Source organism: Anarrhichthys ocellatus, unplaced genomic scaffold, assembly GCF_004355925.1.
Source record: "Anarrhichthys ocellatus isolate YVR2014 unplaced genomic scaffold, GSC_Weel_1.0 scaffold63, whole genome shotgun sequence".
Taxonomy (NCBI): domain Eukaryota; kingdom Metazoa; phylum Chordata; class Actinopteri; order Perciformes; family Anarhichadidae; genus Anarrhichthys; species Anarrhichthys ocellatus.
In genome coordinates this window covers 178,880-194,085 of record NW_022280093.1, presented here as the reverse complement: position 1 = coordinate 194,085, position 15,206 = coordinate 178,880, and the positions used below count along the sequence as shown (strand labels likewise).

General features: G+C 41.4%; 1 protein-coding gene across 1 annotated transcript; it reads right to left on the bottom strand.

The window, feature by feature from the left end:
• Positions 1-247: 247 nt before the first annotated feature.
• Positions 248-14,439, bottom strand: LOC116397148 (mucin-17). The gene is made up of 5 exons (XM_031872326.1): positions 14,148-14,439; positions 9,485-9,615; positions 9,128-9,314; positions 6,789-6,834; positions 248-6,235 (listed from the first exon to the last, which is right to left on the bottom strand). Exons 1-5 carry the CDS (start codon positions 14,318-14,320, stop codon positions 986-988), a joined length of 5,787 nt encoding a protein of 1,928 aa, XP_031728186.1. The 5' UTR covers positions 14,321-14,439; the 3' UTR covers positions 248-985.
• Between the last annotated feature and the right edge of the window lie 767 nt (positions 14,440-15,206).

The following is a 15,206-nucleotide window of genomic DNA, read 5'->3' as shown; positions in this document are numbered from 1 at the left end:
GCACTTCTTAAGTAGATAGCATAATCTGTTCATTGGAAACCTCTCTGCAGACTACAATGTGGCCTCAGGTATCAAATCTTCTGTTTGTCATGCCAATACTTAGCATACCATTTCACTTATGATGGCATGTAAACACTGCGATGGGAAACCATGCTAGTTAAGTCTGGATGAAATCGGCAGCCAGAGTGTACCCAACTTGTACAGCAAAAATACATATTTAACACAAACTTAAATACAAAAACAGTTATTGCTGGAAATATTACATTTATTTATAAAATAGATATATTAAGACTTTAGATTGCCACTGTGCAAATAAGAGCAAGCACTGTATAAAGCACTTTATAATGTTTGACATTAAATATTGAATTGTAACATACTGTATAATATTACCTCAGAATAAAAAAAAAAAAAGTTTTTCAACAACATTTTTTCAAAGCAACACTAAGAAAATAAATTTGCATTATGCTTACAACATTTACCACAATTCATTTCAATCTTCAATCATAGAAGAAAACAGGCAATGCAATATTACATGATAGCACATTTATCAACATTACTTCTGCACTTATTAACTAGCAGGATAAAATGCAAACCTAAAGATAAGTGTTGTGTAAAAATTCTACCTTTACACAGTAGTTTGATCATTAAATCAACTACACAGATGTACATCCCTCACTGATGCCATGCAACCGTCAAAACTATAAATGTTAAGCACTGCAGATTGCAGTTCTGCAGTTATACACAGTATACTGTACATACATACATTATTATCTTTAACACTTTACTGACAATATCATGCTTGCTCATTTAATGTCTTTTTGACAACCACCACTTTTGAAAAGCAATACATGCAGGCAAAAAACAGGGGACAAGCAGAGTAGGTCCCTTTACAGAATATGATATATGTTAGCCCATCTTTCTTCTTGTACATAATGAAGTTCAAGAGACTTCACAGAAAGGAGGATCTAAAGCAATTGTTCTGCCTTCACAATTCTGTCTCTTTTTCTTTGCCTTCACCTGTTTCTAAGTAATATTCATCATCTGTTGTTGTGTCTGAGCTGCTGTCTGAAGACTCATCAAAGGTACTAAGGCTGGATACATAACCTTTGGAGGGCAACAGCCCTCTGGGGGACAGGTTGTCCACTTGCTGTGATGCTCCTGATGAACTGGGGGAGGTGGGGGAGGAAAGGCTGGGAGGTTTTGACATGCGTCTGGACACTGGTGACAGGGGAGAGGTTGGAGGAGGGGTTTGAGGAGCTTCTTTATCCCATGCGATCTGACAAGTGTTCATGTTAGGGCTCCAAAGGTGGGCTGACTTTGAGGTTGTAGTTGTTACAGGTGGAGAAGGAAAGTCTTCTGAGCTCCAATTCGCTAAGCGCCTCGTCAGTGATCGAGGAAGAGATTTGGATCTCATTTTACCAGGGTCGCTGGTGAAATATGACAGTCGACAGTCCTTACTGGGCTGGCAATCATATTCTGTGGTCCAATCAGGAGTAATAGACCACTGATCCAAGTCCTTGCCAGTGTCTCCACATGTTAATGCAGAGTCAGAGAGGTCACCCACACTCATGAACCTGGATCCAGTGGAGATGCGCCCAGGCCCTGAAGGACGACTGGACAGTACCGAACTCACAGAAAACGACCTCCCAGGCTCAATGCCATACTTTAAGTCTGCATAGGAGGATGCCAAGCGTTCCTTGTCCTGTCCTGGACCTGCACTTGGAGGACCAGTGGATGCCCGGCTTCTTCTTGAACGCCCCAGGCGGATTCCCTCTCCCGGCTCACATGGTGAGGGGGATTCTCTATGACGCTGTAGCTTTGGGCTGTAGAAGACACTGTCGTCTGTAACATCCATTGAGGAAAATTGGGAGACAGGGGAGACAGGGGAAAGAGAGAAGAAGGGGGAGAAGGGGCTCCTGGGACTGGATGTGGACTTCCTGAACTGAGTGGGATAGTCAGCAGAGGGGTTAGGGCTCCTACAAGGACTGGGATCTCTACAATAGAGGAACTGGTTTATTGCTTTATAATCTGTCCCGTTATCTTTGTAAAAGTCTAATTGGTGCGTTGTTGGGCTGGTTATTGTCAAACGAGGTTGGTTTTGACTTTCCATGTGTTCTGCACAAGCAGTTTGCTCCTCTCGGTTAGTTTCCGGAGTTGATTTGTCTGACCAAATGTAAAGCTCATCTCCTGCCATTGTACTCCCAGCAACTGAGGGTGGTATGACAGTGTATCTGTTTTTTGTTGTCCATCTATTGGTAGCATCTGTTCCCTTCTCATTGTCCTTAAGCAACATCCCTTCATCCTGCTCTTGCTGCACTAGCTTTTGGGTATTCTCAACAGTGATATCAGTGACATCACTTGATCCACTAACAGGAGGTGTTTGAGAGGCTCGCTTCCATTTCCATGGAAACAACATATCATCATCAGACCGTCTGGTGCTGAATGTTTGTCTCAGTCTGTTAAAGACCTGGTCAATTTTGGTCTTGCTGGCCTTTTCGGACTGTGATATTGACAAACTGGAGTTTGGTGTGCTGACACTTTTCTTCAGTGCAAACCGGCTTCTCTTTGGACTTTGTTCATTGTTGCTCTCCACTGGAAAAAATCTGCTTTTACCCAGTGCATTCTCTTTCACTCTTCCGTTAGAGCTTGAACTGCTTCCACTGGAGCTCTGATCTGAATGACTATGTGGTTCTCTTGCAGCTTCCTTACTTTGCATTCTGTGTGACTGTTGACTTAACGTGGTCTCCATAGAAGCCTGTGTGTTTTCGGTATGTTGCAAAGGTTTAGGCGTGGTCTTCATTGGGGCAGTTGTAGCTGTATCTACTTTAGATTTAACACTGTAAACTAGAGTCTCAGTTACACATGTTGAGGAGGAACTATGTGCCTCATGAAGTCTGTTGTCGATAAGTAATATCTGACCATTCTGGTAATCTTGGCTGTTGCTCTTGCTGTGATTATTGTTGACTTGATCAGTTTCTGAAACCCCACCTTTTGCACGTCCATGGGTGGTGGTTTTGACTTGGAAAGGCAAAGGTAGGGATTGGGGTAGGCTGATCGGGGACAGAGGGGGTTTGGATGTGGGCAAGGTCATGGCTGCAACTGAATCAGTACACATAGAAAGATGTGGGGTATAATTTGACTGAGACTGTTGGAAGAGGGGTGATCTGGGTAATATAGTCTTAGTTTCTCCCTGTGTTGACCTGGTAGACATGAGAGTAGAGTAAGGTGGGGAGCTATAGCGAAGCTTATAGCCACTTGAAAAGTCAGCAGGGAGGGAGAGAGGAGCAGAAGAACGGCACTGAAGTGAGCCAGACTCCACCGAGAGTGTCCTCTCCTGTCTGGGTGTGGTTACGTCCCTTCTTCCCTGGTCAAGGATCATAGTGTCAGTGGGTCTTTGCTTAGACCTCTCTTGGTCTCTGGACAATAAATCAGCAGAGTCAGATGACAAGGATCGATACTTCCCTCCTTTCACCACCTGTATGCTGGTTGTTTTTGGGCAAGGAGAGCAAAGATGAGATGCGTTTGTGGTTGGACTGCTTGATTTGTGAAAGGAAAAGATGGATGGAACTTTGCAGCTTTGCGGGGAGCTGGAGCTCGTTGGGACTTGAAATGGCTCTGCCTTCTCAACTGTCACAGGCTCAGAATGCTTCAGATCCACTGAGTCCTCCCATGTTACTCGTCTCACTCTCTTTCCCTCTACACGGTGCAGTTTGTTTGGGTCACTTTCTGGGCTGTTTGAGAATGTCCTTCCCTCCTTAAGACTGGAAGTGACTGAGTCGTTGGAGCTAATAATGTTAGGGGTGGTAGGTGGGGCTAAGAGAGAGGTGATAGTGGTGGGAGAAGATGCAATAGCAGGAGTTACAGCAGGAGTAAGGAGGGATGTGCTGGGAGCAGTTATGGCTACAGGATGGCTGCCAGTGGCAAAAGAATAGCTGGTGGAAGCAGTGGATACTGGACTGTAGTTTGTTTTAGAGAAAACATTGACTGTGGGACTCAGACTAGATACAGTTTTAGGGTGGAAAGGCTTGTGAACAGAAGCAAAGCTTCTTTCAAAGCCAAGAGGTGTGGCATGGCCAATGTATGGTGAAGCACAAATATCGGTCTGTGAAGCAACTGGATGAGAGTGGATGGAGGAAGTAGTTTTAGTGTTTGGGGTTAGGGGTCGACCAGAGATAGTTTTAGAGGTAAGACTGTGACTATTGAGAGTGTTGGTGGTAGCAAGAGAAAGAGGTGGTTTGGGAAACTTTTGAGAGTCCTTGTTGTGTGAAGATGCGGGGGTGCTGTTGGTTTTGGATGTGCAATGATTATTATTGTACTTGCTGCTGCTCTCAGTGGGTGTATTTGAGCTCTTGGGATTTGGCAAAGTAGGTGGTAATTCAGTTACGTTTGCTGTAAATGAACTAGTATTTACATCATGCCTGCTGAGGTCTTTAGGAGGATGACTCAGCATTGTTTGCTCTGTAGCTCTGCTAATTTTAGAACTAGAAAAAACATCAGGCAAACTATAAGGCTTTTGTGGTTCTCTGTTGTTCAAATTGAAGCCATATTGCTGTTTGACAAGCCTGTCTGATCCGTGGTCAGGTGAATCCTCAGCTATTCTTTGTTTGACGTTGTCGGTTCCTCCCTGTTTTTTCACAAGAAGGTTCATGTTACCTTTGCAAACTGACTCTGTTGTGTTATTGTTGTCTCGGTTATTGGGGATTTGACTACTAAATCTCCTGTTGTCAGTTGGACTTGGAGAGGCCAAGTCTCTATTATCATTCCAGGGTGGAACTAAGGGTGTGTTTGATTTTTCTTTGATGTTCCTTGTATCATTGAGGGTTAGAGTGGAAGTACCTTCCTGGGTAACTTGTTTCCACCAGGAAGTGCCTGTCAGGGTGCTCTTTCTAGGGAGGGAATGGATATTTAGGAGGGAAGACCGTTCATATGGGAAATGTCTTGGTGAAGAGGCAGAGCCCTCCAAAAATACATTTGTACTTTGGTCTGAACACTTGCAGTTTTCTTGCCTCTCTGTTGGCTCTCTAATTGGAAATGTGTGTTTGAAACATGACAGACTGGGCTGGGTCCTAGTCATTGTTTGAGCTTGTTGGGAAAAGGGTGTGTCTTCTGTGTCTTTGCCCGTGGGTGAAGCTGAAAAGAAGCGTGTTTCAAATGTGTTCCTTTCTGTTTGGTTGGAGGATGATGGGGAAATTATCGGCCCAGTTTCAGTTGTCCTACAAGAAATGGACGATGGAGAGCGTGGAGGCTTTGACCTCTCTTGTCTATTATTGTTGAGAAAGGTTTGAGAAAGGTGTGTTGTGAATAATTGTCCATCTTGATCACAAGGCGAACTGCTTACAGGCAAAGGATTTATCTCGGGGATGGGGGAGGCAGCATTAGTGTTCCTGCCATTTGAGTGACATCTTCTTAAAGACAGAAGCATCCTGCTGGTTGTTGGTTTCGAGCTTAAAGATGACAATCCTCCTTGATGACCAGTGTGTGGATTCCTCCTTTGTTCATTTCGTTCAAGTGAGAGGGGAGACACAGCTGTGGGTACAGGGCGTACAGCGCCTGCATACATTTCTTTGTTGTCCATCCTTCCAGAGTCTACATCCAAAGAGACAGCCTGAATTATTTTCCTCTTAGATTCATAGTCCAAGCTTGCAGGTCCACTCTTTGTTGACCAGCCCACTGTATTCCTCCTGGTACCCAGAAATGGCATCCTGAATTGGGCTTGCGATCCATCTGTCAATGACCTGTCTATAGTCTCCTGAAAGCGTTCATGGCCACGGTTTGCCGCAGTGTTTGTCACATCTTGTAAACTCGCCTGGGCTTCAAAATTGCCCGTTACCTCAGGTCTTTTGGTCCGTCTTAGCCGGCCATTCCAGTGAGGAGCAAGAACTGATACCACAGTGGAAGACAACATGGCTCTAGTAGGGTTGGACAGTTCCACAAGATCAGTATGTTTCTCAAGCCCTGTATGGTCTTTTATATCTTCTTCTAACACAACTGATCTGGTATCACTCGCTGGTTGTGGCCCACATGGAAATATGTACAAGCCATTAAACTCATGTGATCCAAACTCCCCATTTGAGAAACTATGAGTTATACTCAAGTCCCTGGTAATCTCTGGTTCATTGCAAACAACTGAGATAACCTCTTCTTTCTTCTTGGCTGGGAATGGTATCCTTTCAGATAATGTAGAGTCACTGGCTTTCTTTATAGAGGTGTGTGGTGGGGACGTTTGTCCACTAACCTGTCAAGAGAAAAATAATTAATACAAGTGAACAGATATTGTATCCTGATTTATTTATTCATGCTAACATCTGGAATCCGCTATATATTTTAATGCTTGCATTGTTACCACAGATCAGCTTTGTATAGTGCTATCATTAAAGCCTAACATTTACCATATGCCAACTTTATATCATATGAATGCAAATTACTTGCATGCTGAAGTAAAATGCTTTCTTTTTACAGTAAGTATGCAACAGTGGCCTGCTATCTCAATTGTAAATGGTGTGCTGGCAGAGGCCAGAGCTTTGTTGAAGCTTATGTTCCCATGGTGTAGCTATTTCAGAGATTCAGGCCTTGACAAACAGGTTATTTTGAAAGAAAGGAGATTTCCAAGGAGACACACACAAAAGCATACACACCCTGTCCCTTCTAACGCCTAAAATAATAATCATTCTGATGTTTTTAAGAACACGCAATTTCACTTATGTTGTGATGTTTACACAGATAATTACTTTGTTATATGTTTAAGATTTGTTTTTAGATGGTGTTCTATGATTCCAGCAAATTCTTACCTGGCAGCTGCTGTTCCCAGTCTCAACCTGCTGTGTTTCAGTTAAACTGGCAGAACATAAGAGAGGGAAGACATGAAAACCATTAGGCATACTAATTAGGATTCCACCAGGCACTTAACTGCATTTTATTTAAAAAAATCGTAAAAAGAAAAAAAGATATGCAATAGTTTTGATGTAAAGTAAAAAATAAATTAAAAAAAGTTTACTGTGTTTACCTTCATCAAATCGCCTAAAAATGACACAAGGGTGCGTCAGTGTAACTATGCAGACCTCTACAATCAGATTTTTAACTCGATATTTGATTTTTGTATGAAGAAGATGTCTGGTTAACAGGGCGCATCACAGCCTCTTTATCAACTTTCTTTTTCAGCAGAAGTAGCGTCTCATGTGTTGTCCTTGAAACACATTGCAGTGCAAGCATTGACTACGTGACCATGTACGACCACATTACATTTATAGCTAAAATAGCATGGGTCCAATATAATCATACAAAATGGTTAAACTAAATCAATTTCTTCTTTTTATATTTGTATCGTTACCATAGGCATTGGTGGAAAGTTTTCTTCCATCTGTCTGTTGTGGCGGGGCTTCGAATGTCTCTCACTTATGAGAAAACTGCGCCGCTGATGTCCTAATGTCTTTGTATCTTATTTATGTCAAAATAAAATTCCCCCATAAAATGAAACCGGAGTGAATGGCTTGTGAATAGCTTTAGATTGTGTTTTAAATCGCATGCAAATATATAAAATGACCATGGTATTAAGGTGTTATCCCTTACTTGTTGCACAATTGAGGCTTCCAAAAGCGGGCTTTATTATTGTTATTACTGGATGTGTTATTCACATCAAAAATGAAGACAGTAAGAAATTCCCTATCAGTTAATCATCTAGATGACACAAGTTTTGCTTTCACTCATCATGTAAGTTGCACTGTTCTACATGTTTACAGGAAATACACTTTTAGAGATATATCATGGACACTTAAATTGTTTAAGAGGAAAGAATGCCTGTGTAAACTCTTGGCTTTAGATGTTGTGTATTGTGCAATATTTCATATTGAGATTGGGAAAGTTGAGGAATCTTAATTGTTAAATTAGGTTTGACACAGCAAGACTTCATTGACATTGGGACCAACCAGCTAAAAACATTATGAAACTGATAATGTGATTGCTGATATAATTAACAGTAAAAGCTAATAACATACCCAGCCATCCTGTGCTCTCTACTGTTTTTGTGAGAAACATTTGAGGAAATGGATGTCTCACAACTGTCCAAAGCAATGCTGATCAACAGGACAGTCAGCATTCCTCTCCTCTGTCCCTCTTTCCCTATCAGTTTACTAAACAGTTTTCTCACAGCATGTGCACTGAAGTCACACCTCATAAGCATTTATGAGAGCACTTACAAGGTATTTGTGTTGAATATGATAGCGCATGGATCACACATGGGCGTACTGTTCACACACACTAGGTCACACTCAGTGCAAACTGTCTATATAAGGTCATGTTGGATGGCATGAAAAGACTGCAAGTGGCACGTAGACACTAAAAAAGGGTGTGTTCTCGCTTGAACCAATAAAGCCAGTTTGATCAATGACCTCTAATGATAAGGGTTTTGTGCACACACTGCGTCACATATAGGCATGCAAATATGCTCAAGGGAAAATGTGCAGCACATGCACATACCTGTGCTGCACATGCCTTCTCCACCAGACACAATGTCAAAACAATTAAGTCATATCAGATTGTATCTAAAGCAAAAGTTAAATCAGGAGTGAAGCCTAACCTAAAATGACCTCCAACTGTCTTATATTGCTGCCTTGAGGAAGTACTGTGTTGCAAAAGAAAACAGCCCACTGGTAGATGATTAATGATAAAGTCAGGCTTCTTGAAAGGACGACAGGAACTTTATATCTTCCTAGACTGGATACCAGGGCACGTAGTGTGAAGTTACCATACCAACAAATATGTGCATGCTGTTCACTCATGGAGAGACAAACAAACGACATAATCACACCATGTTCCGCCCAATCTTCATGGTCACACAAGCGGGTGCACTTCCTTGTTCATACAAAAGAGCTGGCCCTTCCAGATACTGTGTCACATTCTTGAGTATGCAGACAGGGGTCAGTTACTGTTTGACTAAATGTTAGAGAGGACGTGTGATTTCAGTGACTCTGAGCACAGACGTTGGTCTGTTCAGCTAAATGCCAACACCCCACTGTTGGGAAAGTTTAGGGAGTAGCAAGACTCATTTAAGATAGCAAGCAGTTCATAAATACACTGAATTTCATTAATACTTGGCTCAGGAAATAATATATTCCTTTCCTTGCTTGCTTACCTGTGCAAACAGGGGTCTAAATTCTTCTCGAGTCTTGGCTCTGGCTTGTCAAGGCCTAGATTTCTGGAGAGTCTGAAGAGAAGGCAGGAGGTGATTCTGGGTCCAGTGGGCTTCTGGTTCTGGACCTTTGACTCAACACAATGAGCAGCCTCTTCTTTTCTTCGTCTGTCTGTCCTTAATATTAGTGCTGCAATAGATTCAGAATAGGGGATTATGTTTTGGTCACTGCTGTAAATTCAAAGATTGAAAAGAATACCGCAGTGTACAGAAATACTCCTTGTATAACACATATTGTGCATTTGTCTGATGTGTGTGTGTGTGTGTGTGTCTGTGTGTGTGTATGTGTATTCATCTCACCTTTGTGTGTTTCTTCCTGTCTGATGGCTGATGGGTGACACTGCTTTCCAGATGGAGTTTCTTCATAATGATCATCATCATAATGATTCTCCTGCTTGAACCTTTCACTGATCTTTTCATTCTGCTGTTTTCTAAAAAAAACAAAAAAAACAGAGAAGATGAGGAACTTAATCTAATCAATTAAGATTTTCACTTGTGGAAAAATGCAAAAAAAACATGCTGGTTCCAGCCCTAACGCCGGCCACAGTACAGCTCCTTAATGAAGCAGCATTCCTGCTGCTGCTAGCGCTTCTTCTACATATACAATAGTTTGCCTTTCCCGATGGCCAGAATGCAATTTAAATTTATTTTAGACGGAAAAACTGTGCCTATTAATTTATGAAACTGTGCGAGTCACTGCATTTTCCATAACACTGTCCAGCAACTATGCGATACAATGTCAAAATACTATCAAAAACATCATTTTAACCGTCTATTTTTGCTGTGAGCCGTGTGCTACACATGGGGAAAAACAGGCGAGACCGTAAATCTCTAGAAAGAACACCGCTGACAAGCAGCTGAGCCGCACCTGAGCCACGCTCTAGCCTGTAAACATGAGGGCTGAAAAATAAAAAGCAAGAGGTTCACGCAGGCACTGTGGTCCGGGCGTAAGTGCCTTGCTGAATCGCAATTCAAGAGTGGGTAAATTCAAGCTGGATATGGTCAACAGAGTGTGAACTAAGCTGCTTAGTGCATGTGCGCCGTAGCTACAAAGTAACCCCTAATTGCACAAACAGATAAGCTTAAATTGTAAACATTCAATTTCTTGCCCAGCATCAAATGGATGGCTTTCCAGGCCTTAAGTATGGATGCCACTATTATTTTTACTATGCCGAATATATTAAATCATTAATAATTTTGTCTAAAAAAGGTTAAAAAAAATAAATAAATGAGATATATATATATATATATATATATATATATATATATATATATATATATTGCTCGAGCACAATGTTAGAGACAATTTAGATAAGTGCCAAAGGTTCATCTAAGGGAAATCAAACAGCCGTGCTTCCCTCATCTTATCAGTTCTACAGCGCTGGACTATAAGCAGTAGTTATATAACAATTCCACTCTGCTCACGCCACACTTTCTCTTAAAATCAGAGCTAACACTCCCACTCGCATAGTCACTAAAACATGCACATACACATTTATTGCTGCAACCCGACGCTGACCCACGCTACTCTGCCAACTGCTGAGCACGACAATGATAGCAGAACAAAGATGAGGCGCTTATCTAAAGACATGTACGTCACTCAGACCTTTGTTCAATGAAGATAAATTAAATACAGCAATCGTCTGCCACATTACATTCCAGGATCCCTTTTGCTCTTTTTGATCTGATTGAGCAGTTTACTGTATGAAAGGTAGCCTGTGGTGCTTCAAGTGATCACAAAGTGAAGCATTTAGATTTATTTCTTAAATAACAAGGAGCATCTCGGCCTCTCCCTATCCACCTTGCCTTCAGGGGCGACCTGAAGAACCTCATTAGAGCTTAATCTCTGTTTGGCTAATGTAAAAGCCTAACATGATATGACATGAGAGAAAAGCAGGAACTAATAAAAGGAGGGAGGGAGGATCTTCAACAGCTTTTTCAGTGCCAAGGCTGGCATGCCTTCCATGTGGATGGTACAGAGTGTTTTTAATCCTACGCCTCCCCGAGGCAGCAGCAGAACAACATCACATCACACTAATATCAGTGCTTGTAAACCTCTCGGTAACCATGTTTGGATAGTTGAAGCAGTAAGTGTTGATGGGTGATGTTAGGTGATGAAGGTACAGAAGTCTGAAGTTTAAGATAAGTGGTTCAGTCCATAAGAAAGTCAGAAAACTGTGAGAAAATGCCCATCACAATTCTGTGACGTCTTCAATTAGCTTGTTTTGTCCAACAAAAGTATAAAACCCAAAGATATTCCTTAAGTTAAGGTATAAAAGCAGCAAAATGTTATATTTTGGGAAGCTTTCTTAATTGAAAAATGACCAACGATTAATCAAACATCAAAATTGTTGGTGATTATTTTTCTTTTGAATGATTAATCAACCAATTGAGTGATTGATTTAGTCCTAACAGCATTTCAACCACATCGTCTGTGGTAGGTTTGTGGCTGCAGGTGTGAATACATAAAAGACACATTAATCCAAAACAAACAAAACCAGCTATTCAAATGTCAACTTAGGCTCTAGGGAAATATAAATTATTTCCTAAAATTGTAAAAACCAAAAGACGAATCCCCTGATTGAGAAAATATTCAGCAGGCTAATCAATATTGAATATTTATCAGTTGCGGCATTGCTTTTAGAGTTGTCTGATTGCACAACAACATTAACTGTAACAGTTGGTGTTAAAAATGACTCAGGTCGGCCTGCCGTAGCTGTAAGGTCATCGGTTAGTGTGACAAATATACTGGAGGTCAGCATCACTCCGATTTGTCATTCTATTTGGGTCGTGATTTATTTTCCTCCTAAACATAAATATATGTCTTCATATCTTCAAGTTTGCATTTAAGGGCTATTCTCATTAGATATTTACTACATTAATCGTTTGGTCTATAAAATGTCAGAAAATAGAGAAGTCCAAGTTTAAAATACCTGATCATGAGTTTATAATTTTTGTTAATTTAGCTGTGCTACTCATCAAGCTCTCCAGGTACCCTTCAGGAACTACCGCAGGAACTCCTGTCGTACAAGTATCACCAATTGGGAATAACAGTTGAGTGGCAAAAAATTCAATCAACAACAACATTTTGTTAATCGATAAACGCTTTTAGTCATTCTCTAGTTTCAGATACTAAAATGTGAGGATTGTTTCTGCTGTTCTGTATCATTGCATATCTTCTATCTTTGACTTTAGGATCGCGAGTCAATCAAGCAAAGTATTTCAAAATGCCAGCTTGGGCTCTGGGAAATTCTAGTGGCCATTTTTCTCCATTTTACTGCATTTACCAGACATAACCGGTCACTGGAGAAAAATAATTGACAGATTGAAATATCAAATATTTTGATGGTTGCAGCCCTACTTTAAAAAGGACTAGTTTTCCAAAACGGTTGTGGTGAGGGCACACTATGATTTAGTACGGATTTTATTTATTTTGTAGTTCAAGTTAAAAGCTTAAAGGCATTAGTGATGCTAATCCTGTGTTGACGAAACATAAACAAACTGCAACCTCCAGTCAACGCTGCAGCCATGTAGCGTGCATGCTATTTGGGCTGTGTGAAACTGTGTCTCCGTTTGTTTTGATGGTTTGTGATTTAATGCATCATTGTTATCTTAGGAAGGCTCTTTGGGCTGCTCTATTATGCCCAGTGTGTCTCATACAAGTATGTTGGTGTATTCTTCACTTGATGTCAGCCTCGCTGTGGGTGTGTGCCCCTGTCTGCCAGCTAACACTTACATAATGGATGCGGCCTGAACTACAGTGTGGGTGTGTACTCAACACTGGCAAATGCGTGCAATTTTTTCCAACAAACACAAAAAGGATTTACACCCTAAACGTCTTCTTATGATTGAACTTAATGACTTTGCAGTACATGAGCCGCAACAAAAAAGGCCAGGGCAACGTGAAACTTGTTCTGTTTGCTGCCACACCTTCATTGTCTGTCAGATTTCCAGGGGATCTTTTTATTTACTGAGCCTATAGGTGGGTATACAGTAGGTGGGTTTAGAGGGTATTAGCAGGAGGATGTGCAGATAATCAACAGAGGTAGGGCTCCAAACATGCCCAGGCAGCTGCTTGGTGTATCTCTGTAACTCTGTTAAACTGCAGGCCTGGGTGTGCGTGTATGAGCTCGCCTGCTAAGCCACTGAAATACGTCAACTTGATGATGCTGGCTTACAGTGGGCATATTTGGATTACAGTGTTTTGTTTAGTGTAGAGGAAATGCATACAAATAGAGGCCATGAGTGTTTGGTAATAAACGCATCATTCATACATGATGGGCTTACATAATAGCCACAGTACTCAGTCCCAAACCTACGTTCAGAATCTCCTTGGATATTTCCTATATTCAATATCTGAAAGTTATCTCGAGTCCAGATGTGTCACGCAAACAAGAGTTAGATGTCAAACCAAACCTTATTCAAACATCTGTCAAATTGCGTAAACCAAGACCAAGGAGAACACAAGTTCGGTTCAGTTACCGGCTACTTTCCACCGACAGGACCCCTTTATTTATCCAACATAACATATTAAACATATTTGTGTGCAAATTCGACTCCCTCAACAAGTTATTACCTTCCTTTAAGCTTTCAAACAGAGTGTGGTTGGCAGAGTCGAGCGGTGAACCAAGTGTAAAACGTTGAATTAATGGAAAAGCTCAATGCCGAATATACTCAAATATGGTCATGATTCGTGAGACGCTTTTGTTTAACTGAGGGAGACGTGCATCTTTGCAGACACGCGTTGAAAACTTAAACGCACATATGTATACACGCAGTTCGGCGTAGGGTTCTCTCCCTTCAACAGAACAACTCCGCTGCTAAAAAAAAAAGTCTCCAGAAAGCAAACGGAGACATAAAAAGTGCAAAGCAACATACATAACAGGTCGATAAGGAGTACAATGAATACAGGATAAGTACAAACTCGTTGTTAGAATACCCGTTAGAATAGATTTTCACCTACCTCGCAGTTGTAGTATGCGTTGCTTGGCTTGGTTGCTCGTGTTGTCCTGTACAGAGGCGTTGCTGTCTCTCCTCCTCCAACTCTGAGCTCCAGCTCTCCTGCGTCACTTGTTGACATCCTATTTTAAACCGGTTCAGTAAGCCTTCACTATTCGGGCGGACAAGACGATGCATCTTAAAACATGTCGTGTGGAATTTAGCGCAACTTGACTTGCGGACAGGCAGTTTATGTCAATGTGTCACTATGGAGGTGAAAGTTCAACACCCCCTGATTGTCAGGTGAGCGGAACCAGTGCGACTATATAATTACGACTGGCCGCGTCCCTTTCCAAAAAAGTTCCCCCCATTCGGTCATTTCCTTGTCAGGACACGTCAGCTAATTGGTGCTTCCATATTGTGGAAGAGATACAGATTCATTGTGACAAACTACACATTCCCAAAGTGTTTAATTAGCTAGGCTACAGAGACATTATTTACCCACGTTATAATTAAACATTCAGGACAATCTGTTTGTTTTGTGCAAAACCTTGAATACAAACTTTATAAATCACAAGATGCACATGTGCCAATACAGAAATCACAACACGACTCAAGTTCCAATGTCATACAGTTACCAGCTCCTAATCTCAAAACTAATGGAATGAAATATGGCCTTGGGTGCTTTCAGATTATTTATTTTTTCAGACAATTAATTCCTCAGACATCAACCCCATAATCAGTAGTGTAGGGCCTACTCACGCTCTCCACCACTTTACAGGAACTCTCCGCAGCTTTGGCTTCATGCCGTTTCTGCACGAAGACGAGGAACAGTGCCCCCTTCCTGTTCTGACTGTTACTTTTGTTTCTGCTGGCATAAAGAGGGGGTTTTCCACTTGAATTCATCCGCAAGGATGCATTGTTAGTGTTCAAATCAAAGTGTTGTCAATACCACATCAGCAGGTTTCGAGTTTTGAACATAAAAAAAACTAAACAGGGCAGTCAGAGGGAATCAGAGGTGATGCAGGGACATTTTAGAGTTGGATGAAGTTTAAAGGTTTTGCTGAGAAATAATATCAGATGC

What these genes read in the sequence shown, in the direction of transcription:
- LOC116397148 (XM_031872326.1), bottom strand. Translation starts at nt 14,320, where the DNA reads ATGCATCGTCTTGTCCGCCCGAATAGTGAAGGCTTACTGAACCGGTTT. An exon ending in TTAGACCCCTGTTTGCACAG is followed by an intron (nt 6,835 to 9,127) that starts GTAAGCAAGCAA and finishes ATGTTCTGCCAG; the next exon opens with TTTAACTGAAACACAGCAGG. An exon ending in CTGGGAACAGCAGCTGCCAG is followed by an intron (nt 6,236 to 6,788) that starts GTAAGAATTTGC and finishes TTCTCTTGACAG; the next exon opens with GTTAGTGGACAAACGTCCCC.